Genomic DNA, 23,385 nt, shown 5'->3' on the forward strand with positions numbered 1-23,385 from the left:
TTCCAATGAAAGGCATGAAATGCCATACAAATCCATCTTTCGCGATTGCTTACGACAGTTGAGACATGAACCAATGATTCAAAGTTGAAATAAAACCACCAAATGTAATTTTATAAGAAGCTTTAATATAATGTATAATATTCTTGTTCAGAGACAAATCAGTGTGACAACTCTTGCTATTTTCCAGTTACACATTCATGGGATTCAATGAACATCTGCTTGGATTTGTTTTCTCTCCCTTTCGGCAATATTTTTCATACAAATTTTTGTCCTCTTCGCTGCTCATCGTCAATTTCTTCCAGTGACTTTTTCAGTGAGAAATTGAGAAATTGGAAGGGGCGAAAGTAAATGCGCGTTGATCATCGACTTGGGTGAGAAATCATAGAAAGGCAGGCCTAGAATTACTAAATAACTCTCTCATTATGATTCCATTTTTTTCATTTTAAAATTTCTTTTGTACTAAACGACTTTTTGCAATTAAAATACATTCTCGTGAATTTTACCAACCGTTTCATGCCATCATCTTCTCTTTTTTTTCTTTTCTGCCCACAATGCTAAGCTTACTCTCATTGACGAACATCTTCAAAGAAGCTGGCAGTTTTATAATTAATTTATAATAATGATAATACACAGTAGGATGACGTTTTTTCTTCTCTTAATCTTTCTTACGAACTAGATTTCTTCCTTCTCGAAGTGTATAGAATAGCTTTTAGTTACTTTTTCAAAGCATATTTTATATTTTTGTTTTCTCAAACCTTCAATGGGATGTTTTTGCTCTAGCGAAAATTGCAATTATTTTTTTTTCTTTCTCTATCATGGATAAAACTTTTTATTAATCTAGTCAGGATAATATATTAAAATATTTTGAGGGGAGAATAAAAATATATAAATTATCATTTATAATAGCTGTTTTTCTTCACTTACTAAATAATTTAATTTTATAGACATTTTTCATTAATATTTCGAACACACAATTTCACTTGCTTTCTTTTATTGTTGCAAATAAAAAGGACAAAATCAAGTATTTTCTCAGCAAATTCACTCTTATAGCAAGTTTCTCAAAAATATCGTGAAAAGTTTCAAACAGTATTTGTTTCATTAGCAAACATTCAATAAAAAGGAGTTCATTGGATTTTTCTTGGAAAAGCTTGACATTTTTCTTGTGATGCTTTTTTTCATCTTAATTTTACACTCTTCTCAATGGAGTTTTTCAATGGTGCGAAAAACCCATTGAAAAGAAGCATTTTATCTCCATACAAATTACACTTTTTTTAATGCTCAATCTTCTTTCCTTAACATTCAATTTAAAATTCTACAAAAATATTAGTAATTAATTTCTTACCATCCTAAAAGATTACCCACAATTACATTGAATGGAAATTTACTAACATGCTCGTGTTTTTTTTTCGAGGACAATCAGAGACAAATTAAAGAAAAATAATCGGGGACTTCTGAAGCTAAATATTTCTTTCGATTAAAGAAATACTAGAGCAAAGTTTAGATAAAATAACAATATGGAAAAATCTGGTGTAAATATACTTGGGATCTCTTTTCCTATTAGGATAGTTTCATCTTTTGTTTCTTTAACAATTTATAATTTTTTCTTTATTCTCTAAACTCCTAAACTTATATTTTTTCAATTGTTTGTATCCCTCATAATCAATTAATATTCTTTTCCCCACTTATTATTCACTTAATCTTGTTGAATCATTAATGATAAAATATAATTATTTTATATCTTTCCCAAAAATCTTTCACGTTGTTGCTGAACGCTTTTTCAATTTTCTTTTCTTTAACTGAAATAGAAAAAAAAGAAAAATTGATATTTTCCATTCTTCTAAAATACACTTTCTCTCTCATTTTTTTTCTTCGTCATTTGTGTTCCAAACATTCCATAGAAAGAAAAAGGAAAAATGGTGTGATTGATAAAAGAGAAGTGTTTCTTCGCAAGCCAAAAAGCACATGATAAAATAAATACAAGGATTAAATAGTAAAGCCAATAGTGATTGATAGTCTTCTAGAGTAGAATACATAAAATTGCCTCATTTCACAGAAACAACCCAACATTTCACTGGACAAAAAGGAGTCTAATCACCGGGAAAATTTGGACAAATTAACTAAAGAGACGAGAAATGTGATTTGCATGCAAATACCAGAAACAGATAAGCAACTTGTCACAATTTCATGTGAGAATATTCTCATATAGACACCACAAATGTTTATGATTCATTTTTTTTGATTTCCATGACATATTTCTGCTTCCATTTTCTACTACTTTTCCTCTATTTTTTTCTTTAATATTTTCTATGCTCGGTAAAAACACTCGAAATACGGTAATGCTTGAAAAGTTACATCTTCTCCCATTGTCATTCTCATCGCTACAATTATTACAAAGAGTATAACAATCTTATTAGTTTGTCTTATGAACTACAAAATGTATTCTTTTCATTTACTATTTAATTCTATTTCAATGAATTTATTCTGTTTTTTTTGTGGCTCGAACATGGCAAAGTTATCAATTTCATTTCATTAATTCGCTTTTTATCTGCTATGTTGATTTTTCTTTCTTTAATGGATAGATATTTTGCAAACATTCAAAAACACTAGAGAGAGTTAAAATTGGAGAATTTTTTTCCTTATAAATGGAGAGTGAATGATTTCCCAAAATCATTCAATCAATTAGTATTTTCCTTTAGAATAGAATCTTTCTCTTTCATCGTGTTGGTTAAAGTTTTAAATGCAAGTTTTTACACAAAAAAATCACTTACTTAGAGACTCTTTATGACAAGTGTGAGAGTATAAAATGGAAAGTGTCGTGATAACAGAGAGACAAGAAGAATTTAGAAAAGGTGCACATATTTTTCAATTTATCGCACAACAACAACCGTGAATACAGAACAGACAGATTGTATAGGAAACTAAAATAGAAATGTATCAAGCAATAGACTCTTCACGAGACGCCAATTATACTTTCTCTTTGAGAAACATTAGAAAAAGGGATAAACAGAGAAAAAAACAGAGGAGAAAACTAAAGTAAACAACATTATGCCGGAAAAATCCCACTCAGCTTCAGACAGAGTTGGGGAAGAAAGCCATAATGTTGCGTGTATCATTCTTTTCTCTGAGAGCATATCTTTTTTCATGTATCTTGTGTGTTTTGGTGACTTGTGAATAATGGGCAATATTTACTTTTTCTTTAGTGTAAAGAACGATCTTTTCTTCTGTTCATCCTTCTGCAGTGACGCCGGCAGAGTCTGAGAGCGACTCTCGCCACCCGCGCCCTGGTCGCATTGCGCCTTCAGAGCCGCCACCCACTGATGCATCTCATTGTCATCGTGCGCCTGCAGCAGGAATTCCGCCCCGTTCGCCAATCTAGTGAAAGAACAAGATAAACATCGTGAGCAATTCACGTCAAAGACAGCGTCAATGGGACACTCACTTGACTCTGAACACGTGCTTCTTCTTTGTATAGTCACTGGCCACATCAACACTGGCGCCAGTTAACTCGAGTGGCGCTTCACCACGGAAAGTCTGCTCTGGCACAGCTTTCACCGACTTTTGGTCCTTGTAGAATGACAATCGTCCGTTTCGGCACACACAGTAAACCTGCAATGGGGAGGAAAGCATTCATAAAAGATATTTTAACTCCGCCTTCTTCCTCAATTCGCAGATTTAACGCTGGGTAATAATAATGCAATGATTCTCACTTTATCCCATGATCGATTGGACGCCTTCTTCATGTTACTCTCCCACTCGTGTTTCCTCGTGAGACTTCCTTCAACAGCACCATCTTCAGCTCCTGGACTTGGACGATCTGCACACGAAACATGGTGGAATATTAGCAATGCCAGAAAGATGACATTTCATTTTAGAACAATAAGTAATCTTGCAAAGAAAAAAAAAAATGTCAACATCTATAGAAAGCAAGGAAGGGATCTTTCTATTCGTCGCATTTTCTTCCTCTCTTCTTCGATGGCACTTTTCCTCCTCTTCAGATTCACTTTTTCCCCGCACTTTTGTCTGTCTGTCTGTGTTTATCTACATAGTAGAGTGGCATTGGGTCTCCCTGACTAAGGAACATCTGATACATGGATCATTAATACAATTCCTGGCATGCACATTCACAAAAATAAAAGCATAGTAAAATTCATCTTCATCTTACATGATTTGTCTCTAACGAACGTTTTTCCTAATGATTCTCTTTACTCAAATACAACAAACATAATTGCATTATTCTCCCCAACAAACACAAAGTCACATAATAATAAATGGTAGCACATATGTATATAATAATGATGAAACATCTCTACTAATGTTAATAATAAATAATAAGAAATGCAGCACAAAATACCTTCTTCGTCGTCATCGATCGTGCGCGATGAACCACGTTTCCATCTGAACGAACGGAACGGGCTCTTCGAGCGCGATCTCCGGCCAATTTTCAAGGAGCCTCCACTGCCCGGCGTCAGTGGATCTCCCCTCGGCGACGCTCCCGGCGTTCCACGTCTTTGCTGAGACCGGGCTGTCGATTGATGTTTGTGCGTGTGGTTTTTTCACATGAATGGCAATTTTTGTTCGTATTTGTTTGTGGGAAGTTATTTTAACACAACAGCGCAAATAATATGAAAAAATGGACAAAGAGACACAAAACAAATGATGAGAAATAATAAATTGCAATAAATAAATAAAAAAATTCAATTTAATATAACTAAATGAGGAGAGTGTTCTCAATTCTGCCATCAAGTTTCGTCAAGATATTTAATTCTTGAAATTATGATATCTGAAACAAAAACTCTAACGTAACAATTTAATTTCTTGATTTTGATGGCAAAATTGAGACACAGTTATTGTTATTGATTTTTATGATTTCATTTCAATAGTCAGCATTCACCTCTAAAAATTTTGGTTAATAAACTGTTATTATCACCCAAAACCGCACCCAATTTTGGTACTTTTAGTAGAAAGTAAATAATAAATAAATCTAAAGAAATATATACGCCAATCTTGAGAAAATCGTGCTTTTCATGCCTAATGACCATATAAAAAAGTATTCGTGCAAAGGAGAAATAAAGAGTGTTGTATAAATGAGGGGAAATCATGTGCTAAAGTCGTGATAATGTGTTTTACATTATAAGAAGCGAGTACAATATTATACATACGTGAGGTTTTCTTCATAATCCCAATGGGAACAACTTGCGGTGGTATATCTTGACCACCATTGTCGCCACTTCTCACATCCTTCCGATTACTGCCTGTATCATGCATTACATTCTCATGCACTGTGCCTTGTTTTATAGCAATGTTACAGAAAATAATAAATAAAAACAAAATAAATACGTCATGCAAATTAAATAAAAATAAAAATTCTTGCCGAAGCCAAGCAAAAACAAGCATTATGAAGTGAATTACATCAAGAAATATCCTCTTACCTCAAACATTTTGCCTTGGAAAAGCCACACAATTAATGCCTTAGTGGTAAATCTATTTACCTTCAACCTCAGTCTCTACACAAGTCTGCATAGATTTTGTGTAATTATTGTGTAAAGTTACATGTGAATACTAAATATATTACAGTCACATTCTCGCCATGATATCACTAATTAATATATTACTCAGCAAAAGTGTTAAAAGCACCCAGAAATGCCATCAACCCCGCTCCTTTTTCCCTTTTTCCAAGCACGGAAATAAAACCATTCTTTGGGAGAGAGGGAAATAAAAACAGACAGAAAACTCTTTTGTATGTAGACAAACACCAACATTTTTCTGTATACATTATAGCGAAGGGTGTAGAAATGTATACAGAAATATATCTTATGTGACATTAAGTACACTCTTGCCATGATTAAATAACACACCAGCAGCAGAGGAAGGGAGACAGTGAGGATGTGTCAAGAGATCCAAAACCTTTTTCTCGCATCTCAGGAGAGAGATTTTTTTTACACAATAATTATCAAGATTTATGTGTTAAAAGTTCGACCTTTTCTTCTTAGGGAGAGGAGAATAAAAAAATAGTCACAGAAGCAGGAATAAAAAACACGTTTCTAGAGACATTTATCGTCACTTTGTGCAAGAATCATGAAATTTCATAAATCACTCAACAATTGAGCTCATTTTTCGGTTGAAAAACCAAAACACCGTTTTTTCTCAGCGCTTAAACAGCAGCCACAAAGCCGAATAATAATTCCATTTACACGCTTCTTGCACAGTGTGACCAATAATATGAGCAAAAGGGAAATTAGAACAAGATTTTCATACGTGGAAACTCAATTGTTTTTTTTTCGGAAGAAGACATAGAAAATTAAATTATCTCAGATTATACTATTTTAGCATAAATTTAACACTTAATACACATTTTCATTCGAATATATATATTCAATGAAAAACAGAGAAAGAGAAAGAGCTGAACGGGAAAAGGAATAAAACCAGTGATAACAGAGAAACACTGTGACTATGTGAACCAACTACTTTCTTAGTACCTGTCTGCGAAATAGGTCTTTCTGTGGCCACAGGCGAGGCAGCTCTCATAGTTACTGTAGTTTATTATCATTTATCAATGTCACCAGTGAATTTTTAGCATTTCAGTTGTTTTTACAGTTTCAATTTCATTTTAGGACAATTCAGTGATTATTTTTATTGGTAGCGTGTAAGAAAGATAGTGTGAAAAATTTTGCATTAGTTCTTCCTTTCCAATCTTTTCCACCACACAATAAATCTGTATTCAATGAGTGAGACTAAAACCAAAAAACACAATTTCATCGGTATAATAATGGGTGAATTGACAGAATACAAACAGAAAGAGTGGTAAAAAACGTGAGAAAACAATGCGTTTGCGAGATGATTAAAGGAAATGAGTAGAGAAAACATACAAAGGAGCATGAAATTCTCCGTCATTTTGCATCCCCAGCGCGCCGGAGTGAAATCTCCAGCAACATACACAGCAATATGTCTGACTCACCGGCTTCGTGCTGTCCAGAATGCGGTGATCCTGGTGCATCGGCTGAATCCCTGGCTGACGCCTCAGCCTGACGAGCGGCCTCAACTTGGGCCTCTTGCGCAGCACGAGCATCAGCTTCGGCCTGCTTGCGCTGTCTCTCCGCCTCTTCGGCAGCCTCCTGGCGGCGCTTCATCTCCTTGAGCTCAAACTGCAACGAAAACCAAGCAGACATTCAGTGTCAATTCCAAGGGAAATCCATTCAGATCGACTCACCGTAGTTAATCGCTCCAAAGCACTAAATCTCTCCTCTTGGGCAGCAGCTGACTTCTCAAATGCCTCGTGCTTCTTAATCAAATTCTCCACCTCATCAATAGTGTGGCCCAGTTCAGTGGACATCAGATACGGTTCTTGTGCTATCAGCCACGCTTCGGCAACGGCAGCATCACGAGCGAATTGGTACACCTCCAGAACTGAAAGTAAATCATCACATTAATCGGAAATTCCCGCCACGACAAAGCAATTTTCACACTTACTCAATTGCAAATTCTCCCAGCGCTCCTCCCAGCGATGAAGCAGTGCATTGCGACTGTTTGTGAGTTGAACAAGGCGATCCTTGATGTCCTGCGCGGCATAGTGATTCCTGGAGAGAAGCTCCTTGCCCAGAGACAGGCAAGCGGCAAAGTTGTCCTCGCGCGTGTCAATTTCCGCCTTCAAGCTCTGATGATTGTTCATCAACAGCTCCACACCGGACACATCTCTTGGCTTCTCAGACGTATTCATCTGCCTCACCACGTCCTCCATCCACAGCATCAGCGTGCGCACCATGTTGAAGAACTTGAACAGATCCCCAGTGTCGGCCAATTTGCCCTTTCGCGCCTCACAAATGCCCTGCAAGTTGGCCCATGCGGCCAACACTTCATGCTCCCTATTTGTGATCTCCTTGGCTTTGTCACCAGCATAGCTGGCCTGCAACTTGGCCGACTCCTCCTGAATCTGTTGCACCTGCGAGTACAGCGTCATCAGATCCTGAATGAAGTTATTGTGCTTCCTCTGCAGTGCCGACACGGAACCAGCATCGCGACCCAGTTCGTCAGACACACCGTGTTGCTTCTCCAGAATCCGTCCCAGAACATCCTTGCAATCGTGGAAGAACTTGTGGAGCTCACGCGAAGCGGCCAACATCTGAGTGCGCGTGTCAATCAACTCCAACAAATCCTGCCAAGACTCATTCAAATTGTCCTTCCACTCAGCAATCAGAGCCGCATCTGAGTGCCCAGCATGGATCAAGTCATCAGCAATGCCATTCGCCTTGGCCACGCGCTCGCCACCAACGGCGGCTGTCTCCTGAGCGAACTCCTTGAATCGCTCCCAGAGCAGAGTCACATGATCGTAGTCCTGACCCAATTCCTGCGACACCGCCACGAGTTCTCTCTCGGCGATCCACTGCTCCAGATCGTCCACCTCGCGATTCAGCATGAACAGCTGCAGAGCCTCATCCAGACGCGCACGACGCTCTCCAGCCAGATCCTTGAGTCCAGCGTACAACTTGTCCAGCTGCGACTGCTTCAGTGCCACGGCGTCTCCGTAAGGATGCTGTTCGGCTGTCAGATGACGCGCAGTCTCGCCCAGCTGACGAATCGTGGCCGCATAATCCTCCACCGATTGCTCAAGCGAGTCGTGTTTCTTCATCAGATTCTGCGCACTGATCTCATCCTTGCCGCGATCCTCCACCATCATGTACAACTCTTGCTCACTCATCCACGATTCCGCTTCGGCGGCGTCGAAGAAGTACTGCTGAATCTTCTCCGAATTATCCAGATGTCTGCGACGTGTGTCAACGGCATCTTTCAACTCCTGCCACTTCTCTGCCAATTGACTGATGAGTTCCTTGAACTCATCGGTATCCTCATGGCCCTCGTCAATCAACTTCTGCCCATTATTGCAGATCGTGTGAATGCGCGGCTCGTGATTGTCAATCTCCGTGGCGAGGCTCTGATTCTTCTTCTTCAGCACATGGACATTGAAGAGCGATGAGCCAAAGTCCGAGGAATTGGCCAGTGGAAGCTTCTCATCAATCCACAATTTCTCGTCCTCAACATCACGACGGAACTGGTAGGCTTCCTTCTTCTTCTCCAACTGCTTCTGACGCTCCAACAATGGCGCCTTGATGCGCTCAAATCGCTCAGACACCGCGACTTTCTTCGTCACCAACGGCTCAACTTGCTCCGTCGGAATTGTCTTCTGTAGATAATCCGTCTGCTTATCCATCTCCTCCACCTGACGCGCCTTCACGGCCATCTGCGTCTGAATCACCTGTTGCTTCTGCATGAGAATATTGACGGATGTCAGGTCATTTCCAGTGTCTGTATTGATTATCTGCTTCTCCAAGTCGGTGATGTAGGAGTCAATGTCATCACATGTCTGTTGAACTAGAACCTCGCGATTAGCATCGAACAATTCAGCACCCTTGCTCTTGGTCGTCGTCTCCAGCTCATCAAATTGCTTCCTCAAATCCTTCAGTTTCGGCTCAATGATCTCCCGGAACTCTGGCTTCTCTTTCATCAGCTCCTCAGCGGCTTTCTCCGCCTCAAACAGACGCTCCTTGTTGGCTGCAATCTCCGCTTCGAAGGCCTGATGTCTGGTCCACTTGGAGTGAATGGTCTTGGTGCTTCTGTACGTCTCATCCTGGGCTATGATATGTTTCTCCTGCACCCACTCGGTCAATTCTTCCAGGTCCTGCAGGAACTCGTGCAACTTCAGCTGATTCTTCAGCTTCTCGTGCTGATCCACCGCCTTCTCACGATTCGTGTCACGACGCTGATTGATCAAATCAGCCCTCTTGTGAATCTTATCGGCATCATAGTGCTCTTTCTCTACCAGAGTGTCCGCCACCTGAACAATCGTGTTGATCTTGTCATCATTGGCCTCCATGGTCGTGAGGAATGCCTCATGACGCTTCAGCTGATGCTCCGCCTGCTCCAGATTCTGCGGTGTGTCGTCCTTGCTGAGGAAGTGATCCTGCTGACTCAGCAACACTTCAGCCTGACGGGCGTCACGGTTGAACAATTGCTGATCGAGACTCTGAGACAGCAACACCTGACGATTCTCCCACATCTGATGCAGCTCCTCCCAGCCGTCCTTCAGAGCCTTTAGACGTTCACGCAGGAACATGTACTGCGGATCTTCCGTTTGTGTGGGATCAGAAGTCAATCCTTCGCCATATTCCATCATCTTGCTGTAATCCTCCGTGTAGTTGTCAATCTCCTCGCGGATGCTCTGATGCTGATTCAGCAGCTTCTCAGCCTCCGGCAGTGACGTCGGCGTATCCTCACTTGCGACATCTGTCTGTGTCTTGGTCAACCACGTCTGGAAATGATCCAAATCACGCAGGAAGCGATGCAAATCTCCAGCCTCCTCGAGTTTGCTGTCTCTCTCCTTCAGCATGTGCGTCAATTGCTCCCAAATCAGTTGAATCTGCGCAATGCGCTCACGAATCAGAGCCGCCTCTTCCGGATGTTCATTCTCAATTGACGCCGCTTCACTCTCCAGAGCATTGAGTTTTGCCTGAATGGCCGCCAAGTCGCGATCCATGCCACTCAGACGACGCTGAAGTGTCATCACACCAGTCAAGTCCATCTGCAGATTGTCCGTCTCATTGAGAATCCTCTTCTTGTCCTCAATCCACGAGATTGTCTCACGGCACTCAATGTAGAATGTCTGCACGCCGTGGGCATTCTTCAGTTGATCACGCTTCGACTCGGCCTGATCGCGCAACTTCGACCACTCTTGGTTCAAATGATTCTGCCTGGCGAGAATTTCCTCGGAATTCGGATGCTCAACGTGGAGCAATTGTCTGGCGAGTTGATTGACAACTGCCACGCGAGAAGCATTAGCATTCATCTCCTTGTCGAAGCCATCATAGCGATGCTTCATGATCTCAACATCCTCAATATCCTTGCCCGGTGTCATTGTCTTCAGCATCTTCTCCTTTTCGCCAATCCATTGCTCAACACCATCAGCCTCAGACATGAGTTTGTACAGTGACAGTGCATCGAGCAGACGCTGCTTGCGCAACTTGGACAACTCCAAGAGCTCCTTGTAGCGTGCATCAATCGCCGCCAAGCGTTCAGATACATTCTTCTGCTCCTCCTCGTTCAGTGTCAGCGCCTTGGCTTGATTGTGCAGCTGCTCAATAGTATCAGCATAATTCTTCAGCTCATCCGCCACATCCTTGTGCTTCTTCAGCAAACTCTGCACATTCGCCTCATCACGCCCAACATCCTCAGACGACACCAATCTCAGCGTATCTAGCATCCATGTGTCAATATCATCGGCATCGGCAAACATCTGGAAGTAGTCGACAGCGTCCTCGAGACGCTTCCGACGATAGGCCGTTAAGTCCAGCAAGTGATTCCACATCGCAAGGATCTCCTTGAGACGATCCTTAATTCTGTCGGCACCAAAGTGTCCCTGGCGCACCAATTCATCACCCACAGACACCACTGACATCAGCTGCGGATCGTGTGAGTGAATCTCACTTTCCAGTGCCTTGTGCTTCGACAGCAGCAAGTGAATCGTTGTCAAATCATGCCCAATATCTCCAGTCGAGACAATCTGCTCCTTCTCCTTGATCCAATTCTCCTCGTCCGCCATGTCCCAGTAGAACTGCCAGAGCTGGCGGGATTCGTCAAGGCGCGAGCGACGCTCAACTGCCAGTCGCACTAATTCAGCATAGGCATCTTCGAGTTGCTGCACTCGGTCCACGATTATCGCAGGATCGCACGGCTTGTAGCCATCGACCTCCTCGCCGAGGAAACGCTGTGAATTCTGCACCACGACCTTCACACGCTCGCCCAGCACATTGATGTCCGCCTCCACGAGTGAGTGCTTCTGCAGCAGGTCCTCCACACCCATCAAGTGCTTGCCGTAATCATCGGTGAGCAGACGCTGCTTGATCTCCTCCATTGAGTCAAGAATATACAGCATCTCCTGGAAGTTCTGCTGCAACTGCATGGAGAATTCAAGGCGCATTCGGCGAGCTCGCAGCAATTCCAACAAGTAATTCCACAATCTCAGCACATTCTCCTTTCTGGCAATGATGCGTTCAATATCATGATAGCGCTCCGCTTCCAGTTCATCGCACACCGCCACCACGGCCTGCACGCGCTCCTCGTACGCAAAGATGTCCGTCTCAATGGCCTCGTGCTTCTTCGCAGCGGCCTCCACGGCGGCCAAGTCAAAGCCAAAGTTGTCCTGACTCACAAGACGCTGATTCTCCGACAGCCATGTCTCCCTCATCGATGCCTTGCGATTGAAGCGAGCCGCCAATTGCTCAAGCTTCTCCTGCCTAATCAATTCCTCCCTCAGCGCCAACTCTCGCTCGTGTTCCGCCTTCTCGAGGCGCTCCCACGCCTTATTGATGTCGGAAATCATTTTGCCCTCCCTGGGCGTGTAGGGCTTCTGATTGTGCGCCCGCATTTTCGACTGGAGCGTGAACAGGAGCACCTCCAAATTGCCCTTCTCCACAAACTTCGGCGGCTTCTCCACTGTGCGATAATTTGCAAATTGACCCAATTGCTGCTGCACACCCAACAGTGAGTTGGCAAATGTGCGATCGCCGAGCAGGACAATCGTGCTCTCAATCCACTTTAGCAGATCACTAGTGAATGTCTCATAGTCATTAATCATCTTCTCATTGTCCATGGCAATACCCACAACTTTGCCAATACGCTTGCCCTGCACCGTCTCCTGCTTCATCTTGCTGAAGTAGTGATAGTACGTCACAACATACGTGATTATTGACTTCTCATCCGGATGCTCAACGAACACATCCTCAGCATCGAGCAACTTTGTCAATCCCAACTTGTCTTCGGCTACGTTGAAGGCATTGTTCAAGTTGTGAATTGGATTGGTCTTGGACAATTTGTCAAATTGTATCAAATCCGGACGATGTTTGTGTATTATTGCATTGAATGCCAAGCCATCGCGCCAGGAAGTGGTGAAATTCCTCACATTCACATTCTGATAGCCGGCAGTTTTCATTTGACACCACAGCAGTAGAGCATCCTTGGCGGATTTCGTCTCCTTGTTGTCCACCTCTTCAATCGTAATGTCTTGAATCTGCAAACACATCAATCACTTCATCAGTCAATCAATTCCCTAAATCTACCTTCACATCAATTCTTACCTGGAATCTCAGGATAATCGTCCAGATGAGACCCAGATTCAAACTGGAGTTTCCATCGACAATATCATGGGAGCCAATATTCTCCAAATGAACACGCTGTTCACGCAGAAATTGCAGGGCCTTGTCAACATTTTCCAAGCAGTGTATTCGCATCTTTCCCTTGGTCGGCTTTGGCAAACGCTCACCGGACAGCACTTCCAGCAAACGGATCAACATCTTTCCATCTCGCATGTCCACATAGAGATCCTGAATGCGACAATTCACACGCACCAAGTGTGAATTCACCCACTTCGTGAAGGTCTTCTTCTGCACGGTTTCACGTTCCTCTATTAAGTGACAAGGGGAAATATGTTACTCAATTCAGTAAGTTAAACATGAATTTAATCAAGCGAAAGATAAAACTCACCTGCCAGCGCCTTAATTCGTGATCGTTCGAAAAGACGGGAGCTAGAATTTCCTCCATCGTACTCATACTCATCAATGTACTCTCCACCGGTTCCCTGGCTGGGATCCCAGCGCACCACGGAAATATCTGTTGTCATTGTTATGTAAAATCCTCTGTTGTCACACTAGAACTCCTGAGGCAGCAAACCCCGAAAGGCCGGTGCTGCAATCTGCAATGGTGGAAAAGCACACACACATCAGTTCATCCATTTAACAATTCATCAGGTCATTTACATTGAACTTCTCTTCATGAGCATAACACATTTTTCACACAACTTTCTATACATGTATTCTCGTTGCCTTGTAGAAAATTGAATCATGCGCAATTTGACATATTTAGAACACTGTTTTTCCCCTCATTTTCCCTTCTATGCATATAGAATCTCTATCATTGGAAAGCGTTTTTTTCTCTTCTTCGTCTCTACTGATGATTTCATGCTAGAGCCATATATATATTCAGGGAAGTGCGGCATAAAAGAGGGCGACGACATGGTGTCTGGAGAGAAGCAACAACGTTCGACTTTTCTCCCCTACAAAACTCCCTGCTATACATACAGCACAGCCATAGTGACAAATTAATCGATATCCCATTCCCTGCTTGAGCTTCCTCTCTCCGGCAAATAGAGTGAGAAAATCCACGGGACATTCTTCGGCACACATAAATGGCGCCAGGCAAGATATTGCAGACCTATTCATGTGCAGTAACATCATTTATTGCTACTTAATTGGCCCATTAATAGGTAAATTTTATCACACAATCAAGGTGTTAAAATTACATCGTAATTAGAGTTGAGCGGAATAACATCTGTCTTCTGTGGTCACGCCAAGAAAGACAAAATACACAAGTTTCATTTCAAAAGAAATGGTACAAAATGTAACACAGTGCTTAACTAATAAGTCCTTTGTTGCGTGGACCTTTTTTGCCACTCAATCTCTCGGTCACTGTGCAATCAATAGAGATTATTTCACACCACCTGACACCCTTTTTACCCACACGTGAAATAACCATGAAGAATAGAACACCATCAGCCAATATATTTAGTGTTTGCTAAACCTTGTCCGATTAATAATCCGACAGTAAAATGAAGGGAGAGGTTTGCGAATCGCGTGTTGATGTTGATCAAATGAAACAAAAAGTTTACTCCATCGTAATTGCAACTTTTCCTTATACCAATTACCCTCCAAGTCATTTTCATCCTCACTCTCCAAACACGGACCATAAATGATCATCGCAGTGACTTTATATTTAGAATATAATGGCATATTCACTGTCATAGACAGTGAGATATTTTATTAGGACTTCACATCATCACACGAACTCATTCACTCCAATATTCCGCTCGACCACAATTCGCAGTTGAATTCGATGTTGTTAAATAAAAAAGACAGAGATGACGAGAGGCTGAATATATTGTGTATAAAATGAGAGGCATTACGTAATGTGTTTGTGTTATATTCCGTATGATGTCATCCTTTTCCAATTAGAATCAAATTGAATTGGTCAGTGAGATATGCAGAAAAATATTCATAGAGCTAAAATAGAGTGTAAAACACCATCAAGAGTCACTTTATTTTATGAACAGAGACTTCACAGTCATTCGCAATTAATTAGATTATCACACAATTGCTAAAGTCACCCGAACAATTCTCCCTCTTTTTTTGCTTGCATTTCATTGAAAATCATTTCATTTCCACTTTTCCTTATCACAAGCAATTTGTATGTAATCACTCAATGTTTTCCATTTTGTTCTCAATTAATTGGATCGATTGAGTTTATTTACTCTCAGCCAGATAAGTCATAAAATATAATCAAGCTTCGCGCACTTCCTTCTCATCTCATCTATCATGTCAATCGTCGATTCTTTCTCTCGATAGTTTATTGAACTTCTCAATATAATCTCTTTTTCACTCTTATGAAAAAAAAGCATCAAATAGTGGCTATAAAACGGCATCTGTATTCATGCCTTGATTCCACATTACGTGATCATGAGATTGAGAAGTATGTATGTTTACAGCCAAAGGCGTGAGACTTTGCAGTGTGTCACAAGTCACAACACGATGAATAAATCAATGAAAAATCACCTGCAAACTCAAACTTTTCACAACAATTCACTTCACTCCACTCCACTCTTGAATTATCATATTTTATGCAAATGAGAAAGATTTCTTTTTCACTGTATTTGTTGCTTCAAGCGTGACAATTTTGATACTCAGTGAAGAACTTTGCTGAGTACTGTTAAACCACTCCAAACAGGAAAACGTGTGAATGATCTTCAACTTCAAATGTCTCCAGTTTTCTTGCAATAAAGTGTACTTCTTCTATATTGAAATTCTATGTTCAATTCCGATAGCAGAGAAATATTAAAGCATCGAGAAACACAGAGAATCTTTCAGACCAACATTTTAATCCACGGAAGTTTATTGTGTTTGTATCGTTTGTATGTAAAATATACCGTTAAAATTGGACTTCTTTCAAGTGCTACAAAACCTTTTCTCAGAACATTCTTCAACTGTATGACAAAAAAAGCCACTATAAACTCTCGTCATGTGCGTAATGAATTACAGAATAAGAGAGAAAAAAAGAGTGACTTTTTTCTCTCTTCCACAAACACACAAATGAAAATGACAAGTTCTTGTGTGAAAAACATACAGTTCAATTGTGAGAAAAATATTCCATTTTCTGCATATTTCTCAATGAAATTTTCTGCACGAGAGGAAAATTCGCAATTCAATCCCTCACAATTATTTGAGAGTTAAAAGATACTCCGAATAAGAAGAAAGGTACGAAAGTAGGTCAGTGTTTATCGATTGTGGGCCAAAATTTTTGCCTTTGTCTCGCGCTTCCAAATACAACAAATGGTGTAAAAAGGAAATCCTCTTCTTCCACATTAAATTCTCACCCAACACTAGGGGTAAATGGGGCAGCTTCAGATTGGGGCAGTTTCAGATTTCTTAATTTTCTCAGAGATTTTTGCATGAATAAATTCCTGGTCTTCACACAATGTTTGTAGTCCTTAAGGACTACAATTGACGAAAATTTGCACAGGATTGCCTTGACTGTTTAGATAAAATAAGTGAAAATTGAAAATCACTCACAAACTAGAATTTTGCTGCCGAATTGATTGCGTGTTTTCTCCATTAAAAAAGCCACAATTCGCGTGAAACACAATCAAAGGTTATTGAGAGTTAAGTAGAGATTCTAAATATGCCCGAACTTTTCCTCCTGATCACGGCCTTTTCAGTGGGTGGTGGAAAATGCACAAACACTGCACACGGGGCAGTTTCGGATCGCCACGGACTGACAACAGCGCGCTCTGACAGTCTGACGCAACATCACGGTCGAAATTTTCTTGTGGCAAATATTGAAGATTTTTCACAAAGTGCCGTTCTGTGCTGCATTGCTTCATCACGTTAAACGACTTCTTAGTGGAAAAGTGAGAAAATACAAGCGAAAAACACTGATTTGCACTGATTTGATTTGTGGTGGCACTGAAGTTGCCACCACTCACGCATGGTGGCGTTGCGACACAGGAAAAATGACGGGCAACTTGCTTTTCGCTCAGACATTTTGACAGTGCGTGCAAGGGTCCAGAAAAGTCGCGAAAATATTACTTTAAAGGCGATTTTTAGCGAAATAAACAGTTTCAGTGTGTAGAAGAGATATCAAAGTGATCATTTGTTCGCGATTCTACAATTCCACAATGGAATTTATGGTAAATATAAGTGAAAATCTGAAACTGCCCCAGAGCAATCCGAAACATCCCCGTGCGGGGCAGTTTCAGATTAATTACAATATTATTTTTAATCTCCTTTAGAGGAAAAACGATCAGTTTTAATGCCCAATGAAAGGCATTTTCTGAAGCTCAATAGACGAGAGTTTATTTGAGCGTTGTGATTATTTCAATATATTCAGCCGATTTTTCAAGAAAAAATCCTAAAGTTGGAACAGCATTTTGAATCTGAAGCTGCCCCACTTACCCCTATTCGTGGTATTTTTGGTATGATAAAGTACAATGCACTGGGTAAATAATTATTTATAGCACATTGACAATTTTATAAATACACACATGAGAACTCTCAAAATGTCCTGCGTCTGTGGATTTATTGATTTCTCTGCAGTACAAGCACACTTTTCCGTCCCTCAAACCGTGCGTTTTTAACACACACTCTCTGAACTCTGTTGGTTTTCCTCATGTTGCCTTTGGAAAACTCCCTCTGAGTTTACGATGTTAAGAATTAAAAATATGTGTATCCAAGACTAGCGTGAATTTGTGCTTTGGAGGACACATTCTCAAGCTCAATTTTCTGCAGTCACGAACGATACGTCTAAATGCCATTCTTCAGGGCAGATTTCACAGAAATATATGATAATAACACAGAGGGAAAAGTCACTGTTAGATTGTGGAAGCCACATTAAATCACGTAGAATTAATTTTTCACGAAAAATTTATTTCTTGCCGCTGTTTTTTGCCACTTCTCGCAGGCGGCAATGGCAAATATTATTGTTTTTTTAGGATTTATTCTCCGTCAACCGAAAGTCGGGAAAAGTAGTGTAAAAACGATTCTTAAATCAGTTAAAATCACGCAAATTAACATCATGGAGTCAAAAAGTGTTATCGAGTCTTATGAGGAATTGGCCAAGGATGCAAAAGCGTTGAATAATGTAATTTTTGTGCCTTTTCACAACTAGTTCACGAAATTGACACTCTTTACTTCTCATGAACAGATCGTTAATTCGTTTGTGAAAAAATTCGCGAGAATAGAAAGAGCTATTCAGGCGAAGAAAGAAGAAAATCCTGAAGATCTCGCAATGAATGCCAAATTGGAGCTCATTCTGTATATTTTGAGGATTTGTTTTATGAATTTTCACAGAATTATGGTGCGCATTTCTCTTCGCAGACTTATGATGAAAACCTTTTGTCATGATAAACGATCAAAATCAAAGGAGATTAACAACAGCTTGACGAAGTTAGGCAAAGATTTGGCTAATATCTAACATTTCAGAGAATAATTCAACTAAATTCCAGTCCCAATACTCAATATTTGCAGCTCAACATGGCTAAAACCGGGAAGAGCTCCATTTTCGATTTCACATGTGTAAAATTTCCAATTTGAAGAATCCTCCCATTCTACATGGTAATTTATCATTAAAATCACATTACACACACACATTTAGTCGCAAAAAATCACATACAACTGTACAAATATGGGTGCAGAAAATGAATTTTTCTTTCCTTCAATCCACTGTATTGTCTCTCGACCACCCGGGAACTGATGGCGAAGAGGAGAGGCGAGAGAAAAATGTTAAACGAACGCCAAGATTAAGCCACTTGAAACATTTTTACTCTCAAACATGATGAAACTACTAACACTGTATCAATTATCCGGAAATGTCTATTCAGAGAAAATAACTCAATGAAAGGAGCCTTCTTTCCGCGAAGACTGATGGAAAAAACTGATTCTTTGTGGGCAGAATTCTCTTCCAATTGACCTTTTGACTCACTCTCTTCTTCTCCGGCAGTATTTTCAGCAAGTCTCCAGTCAGAATGAGAACATCCTCTTCGCCACACTCAATGCTTGCGCACACACAGAACAGAGTGGGACAAATGGAGGAAGCTCAACACGGGAATTCATTTTCAAGAGTACATTGGCGAGTTGCGCACTTGAACACCGCCGAAAGCCGCACGAAGGCAAAGCGCCAGGAAGAAGGGAAGGCAAAGGATGACACATCCGGACGCTATGTACAAAGTACCCCAACTTATATACACGTTAAATGGGTTAGTGAAGGGAGTGTTGTGCTGTGCGAGTTGCTTCACTCTCCCATAAAACCACCATCCGCCTGTCTTCCTTTCCTCTAATCATTGAAATTGCTGGAAGTGTCGTTCATGTCCACACACTCACTCTGCTCTCCAACTCCTCCGCATCTCCAGAGATTAGCACGTCTTGAGAGCAATAGTGTAATCAGTGGATAGCTAGACTCAAAGTCCTAAGAGGAGTCTCAATATCATTTTGCGAGAGACTTAATCAAAACATTGAATTGAATTCACAGAAGAACAGCTCAACATGCTGTATTGAGTAAAGAATTTCTTCCCTATCGAAGTGAAAAAAGAGTTTATCTTCTGAATATCTTAACATTTGACAGTTTTAGTTTTATCTTCCAATCAGAAACTGGATTCTTATCAGAAACTTCCAAGATATTACAGGAATGCTGCCGGAAAAAGTGTCACATAATCAATAAATGAATATTATTTTCCTTCTCAAACAAACGACACAAACAGACCGCAAAGTGCTTTGGCCTCTGTTGTGGCATTTTTAATTAAAACTGTCACCGAAAATTGAGTTTATTGCCCAGTAAATTCACACACATGAATGTATGGGAGAGTCTATAGATAGACAAACTATAGATAAACATCGGTTAATAGTGCGATATCTAGATAAATTTGTCATTCCTGCGCTCCTCTTATTAAATATTGATTTGGAAGAGGTGTCACGCCATCATTTTCACCCATCGTGTGTGTAAATATTAACTCAATTTCCAGCCACAACGCCATGATTTTCCCTCTTATTGATTAATTTAAATTCTGATTCCTCATTCTCTCGGAAATGATAGGAAATGAACTTTTGCGTTTTCCACTTGACCTCGTCTGATGATTCATTTTGGCTGACATAATTTTGCACCAGGAGAAAACCTTGAAGATAGAATCAATGAGGATTCGCGTGCTGAGCACGCTGAAAAAGGACTCAAATTTAAATCTAGATTTAGCAGACTTTTTTTCACTCTCTGTTGGCAATTCGAAAGTCTTTTCACAAAATCACGCTAATTGATGTTACAACAATCGCACATCTCAAATATCATCTTGAGATGAGTTCACATCTTTAAGGTCATCATGTTCTCTCCACCTTCTCAGCATGTGAAGATGTATTTTCATTTCAAATATCGCGCGCCACAGAAACTCAAATACGAAGAGACATAGTCAAGAGAATTACATAATTCGCTTCTAAATCATTGTTTATGATAAAAAAAACACCACAATCGCGAATACATTTCACATTTTCTTATCGCGCGCGGTCTTTAATTCCAGCCGAAAACAGTGTGAAGACAAAATGAGAGAAAGAGGAAGAAAAGCATATTATTCCAACAAAATTTGCACGTTCAACATATTTTGTATGGCTTTGCAGCAGTGGAGCTAAAATAAATACAAATTCTCTGTGTAATTTATGAAACATCTTTATCTCTCTCAGCTACAAAATGAAACACAAATTATTTGTTCCTCTTTGCCATACACAAATTTACACTCCCAATGTAACTATCGCTACTCTTTCTCACATCTCTTCTTCTCCTCCCCGTCAATTCTCTGCTTTCCATCCAACATTCCGCCTCTCATAATTAGCTTTAATCAGCCAGAAAAATTGCGATAAAAGAGACTCACTCATAATGATGCGATATTAGGCGAGGGCATAAAAAATGGGAGAAGTTTTCATCGCAGTCTCAAAACACCCTGTCAAAAGAATATTTAATGTGTGAACACTTTGTGTTACCATCCGAACTTTCATTATGAAAACTCCACTCATTTGCACACTCACACACACAATCATCTCGTGCAGCGCCGAACGCGATGAATGTACAAAATATAAATATAAAAGAGGATGCCTCAATTAAAAGAGTCAAAGCCATAGAATGACAAAGTTACAAAGGGGGAGAAAAAGAGGCCACTTTAGCATATTTTGCCTTCGAAATTATTAAATTGAGCGATCTCACAACCATGTCATCAACTTTTTTCCAACCATCATTAAACGATTTTTCACGAGAGAGCATAAAAAATATATACAAACACACATCAGAGGAGATAATGAAGAATTGCTGGTGACCTAATGAGAAATCAATCTTCATTGCTAGAGCGAGAGGCGAAGAAGAGAGTCCTTGACGATGCGAAAGATTGTATCGTCTAAAAATAGCCAACATAACTTCTTTAGATCGAAACGTAACACACAAAAAAAATCTCTCCATGAAGAACTCTCACAAAACTTTCATATTCCATCAAATCGTGAAGTGACATACACACATCATTTTAATATTTCACTCTCTGTACCAGTGTTATTTAACCTCTGAATTAAGAAGGGCATCGGAAATATTTGTGGTAGTCACGATGATGATGGCCAGTAATGGAGAGGAGGCACAAATGTGGGTGGGTTGAGTTCAATTTTGAAATTGATTGCTAAATTGACCACGAGACATTTCGTTTTTGACACACAGAGAAGCTGAAAAGTTCACTTATTGATAACTTCTTTTCAAACTCACGTCACAATAAGACGTGAAGACTTCAACTCTATATCTGTACTTGAGATAGGCGAAACTGTTGATAAATCAATAAGTCTCACAAGCGATGATATCATAACTTAAAATACAAGGGCATAACAATTAAGACAGTGTGCAGTACTTTGTCGCAACACTTCAAGGTGTAGGATTTGATCACGATAAGAAATACGGTAGTTTTGATAGATTGCGATTCTTGTAAGAAAGGTTTTGCTAAAAAGAACTAAATTAGAGCAAAAATTTCTCATATCCAACTTGTCTTACGACATTTCATCTGAATTTCATGAGAAAATCGTATATTGTCCTAGGACGAAAATGTCAACAAACTTTCCGATTGCAGGCAAATTAGACATACTAAATTATATTCTTATTAGTTTCTCATACCGTTCAAAGTAACATTAATAATAACAGTAAAAAATATATAACAGTTAAAGAAACACAATATTTGTAAAATCCTATCAGTCATTCCTGCGTTAGGATCAATATTTATCCATAGAAAATAGTGGCAAAGCAATGCGAGCAGAAGATTGTACTTTTCCAGGAAAGCCAGCAATGCCTTATCACGTTCGGGCCGATAAGTGGAATCAATCACTTTTTATCTGCTGCACTTTCTTACATAACTCACGCCCAGAACGGGGAAAGACGGACGGACAGTCACTGCCCTGCCTGGAGAACACTGCCCGAAATCGTCCGGGACACTGAGAAGCCGGTCCAGCGCAAGACGTTTCACTCTTGGTTCTTGAACTGAGGAATTGAACTTGCACTGGAAGGTTGATCTTGAGCTGGAAGATGGGCTGGAAGCCACTCACACACCCACTTTCACCCACCCGCCGCCGCCCCGGAGAGCCGCGCGCGAGAAAACCGCCTCGGTCTCTCTGTGTGCGTTCGCAAGAGGCCGCGAGCGGCAAACACACAGTGAAAATGGAGAAAAGCTGAACCACACCTAGAAGATATGCCGCATCCTGAGGCGATCGCGATCGGCGAGCCCGGCGTCGGTCAAAATCAAACTGCCCAGTGCGCCGAGACGCGCGTGAAAATAGCGTTGGGAAATGTGGCATTTCTGTTTTTCTCCTGCCGCGACGCGCCCCGCTCGAGTGAGAGGAGGCGAAAATCCGCCGCCATTAAAAATTTTGTGCGGAGCCCCAATTTTCCTATCCACTTTCCGGCCTGTTTTTCACTGCTCAGCGACACAATTCCGTACTCACCGTCTACTTGGGGGTGTAATCCACAGTGGGAACACGGTTTTTTCACACAATTCCACCTGATTTGCCTCGAAATTGCATCAAGATCCGCACACCGAAAATTCTACGCCCGTCTGACGTCGTCTTTCCAAAAAAACTCGCACTGCTCGGCTCACTTCCAATCGGTTTTGCTCTCTTCGGTCAACTTCGAGTGGCCGATGGCCACATTTGACAGCCGCAAGAGATTCAATATTTTACGACGCATTCCTGTATTTTTATTTTCAATCAAAATGAAGAAAACATTTCTATTGATATTTTCATTCTC

The 23,385-nt window shown here is 40.6% G+C and overlaps 1 protein-coding gene across 5 annotated transcripts; it reads right to left on the minus strand.

The window, feature by feature from the left end:
* Window positions 1–105: 105 nt before the first annotated feature.
* Window positions 106–23,208, minus strand: LOC132257956 (spectrin beta chain). 5 transcript variants are annotated; one of them, XM_059755032.1, is made up of 12 exons: window positions 23,085–23,208; window positions 13,528–13,735; window positions 13,122–13,447; window positions 7,468–13,054; window positions 7,208–7,404; window positions 6,956–7,142; window positions 5,160–5,285; window positions 4,352–4,522; window positions 3,708–3,814; window positions 3,440–3,606; window positions 3,190–3,372; window positions 106–1,796 (listed from the first exon to the last, which is right to left on the minus strand). In XM_059755032.1, exons 2-12 carry the CDS (start codon window positions 13,661–13,663, stop codon window positions 1,793–1,795), a joined length of 7,191 nt encoding a protein of 2,396 aa, XP_059611015.1. In that variant the 5' UTR covers window positions 13,664–13,735; window positions 23,085–23,208; the 3' UTR covers window positions 106–1,792. The 5 variants fall into 5 exon arrangements, with proteins under 5 accessions (XP_059611015.1, XP_059611016.1, XP_059611017.1 ...); XM_059755033.1 differs by lacking the exon at window positions 5,160–5,285; XM_059755034.1 differs by lacking the exon at window positions 4,352–4,522.
* Window positions 23,209–23,385: the final 177 nt, after the last annotated feature.

This window comes from Phlebotomus argentipes, unplaced genomic scaffold, assembly GCF_947086385.1.
Source record: "Phlebotomus argentipes unplaced genomic scaffold, Phlebotomus argentipes genome assembly scaffold_4, whole genome shotgun sequence".
Classification (NCBI taxonomy): domain Eukaryota; kingdom Metazoa; phylum Arthropoda; class Insecta; order Diptera; family Psychodidae; genus Phlebotomus; species Phlebotomus argentipes.

Coding starts and splice junctions, on each gene's coding strand:
- LOC132257956 (XM_059755032.1), bottom strand. CDS start 13,663: ATGACAACAGATATTTCCGTGGTGCGCTGGGATCCCAGCCAGGGAACC. Junction 13,448..13,527: donor ACGAATTAAGGCGCTGGCAG/GTGAGTTTTATC, acceptor GTCACTTAATAG/AGGAACGTGAAACCGTGCAG. Junction 3,607..3,707: donor CCAATCGATCATGGGATAAA/GTGAGAATCATT, acceptor TCCCCATTGCAG/GTTTACTGTGTGTGCCGAAA.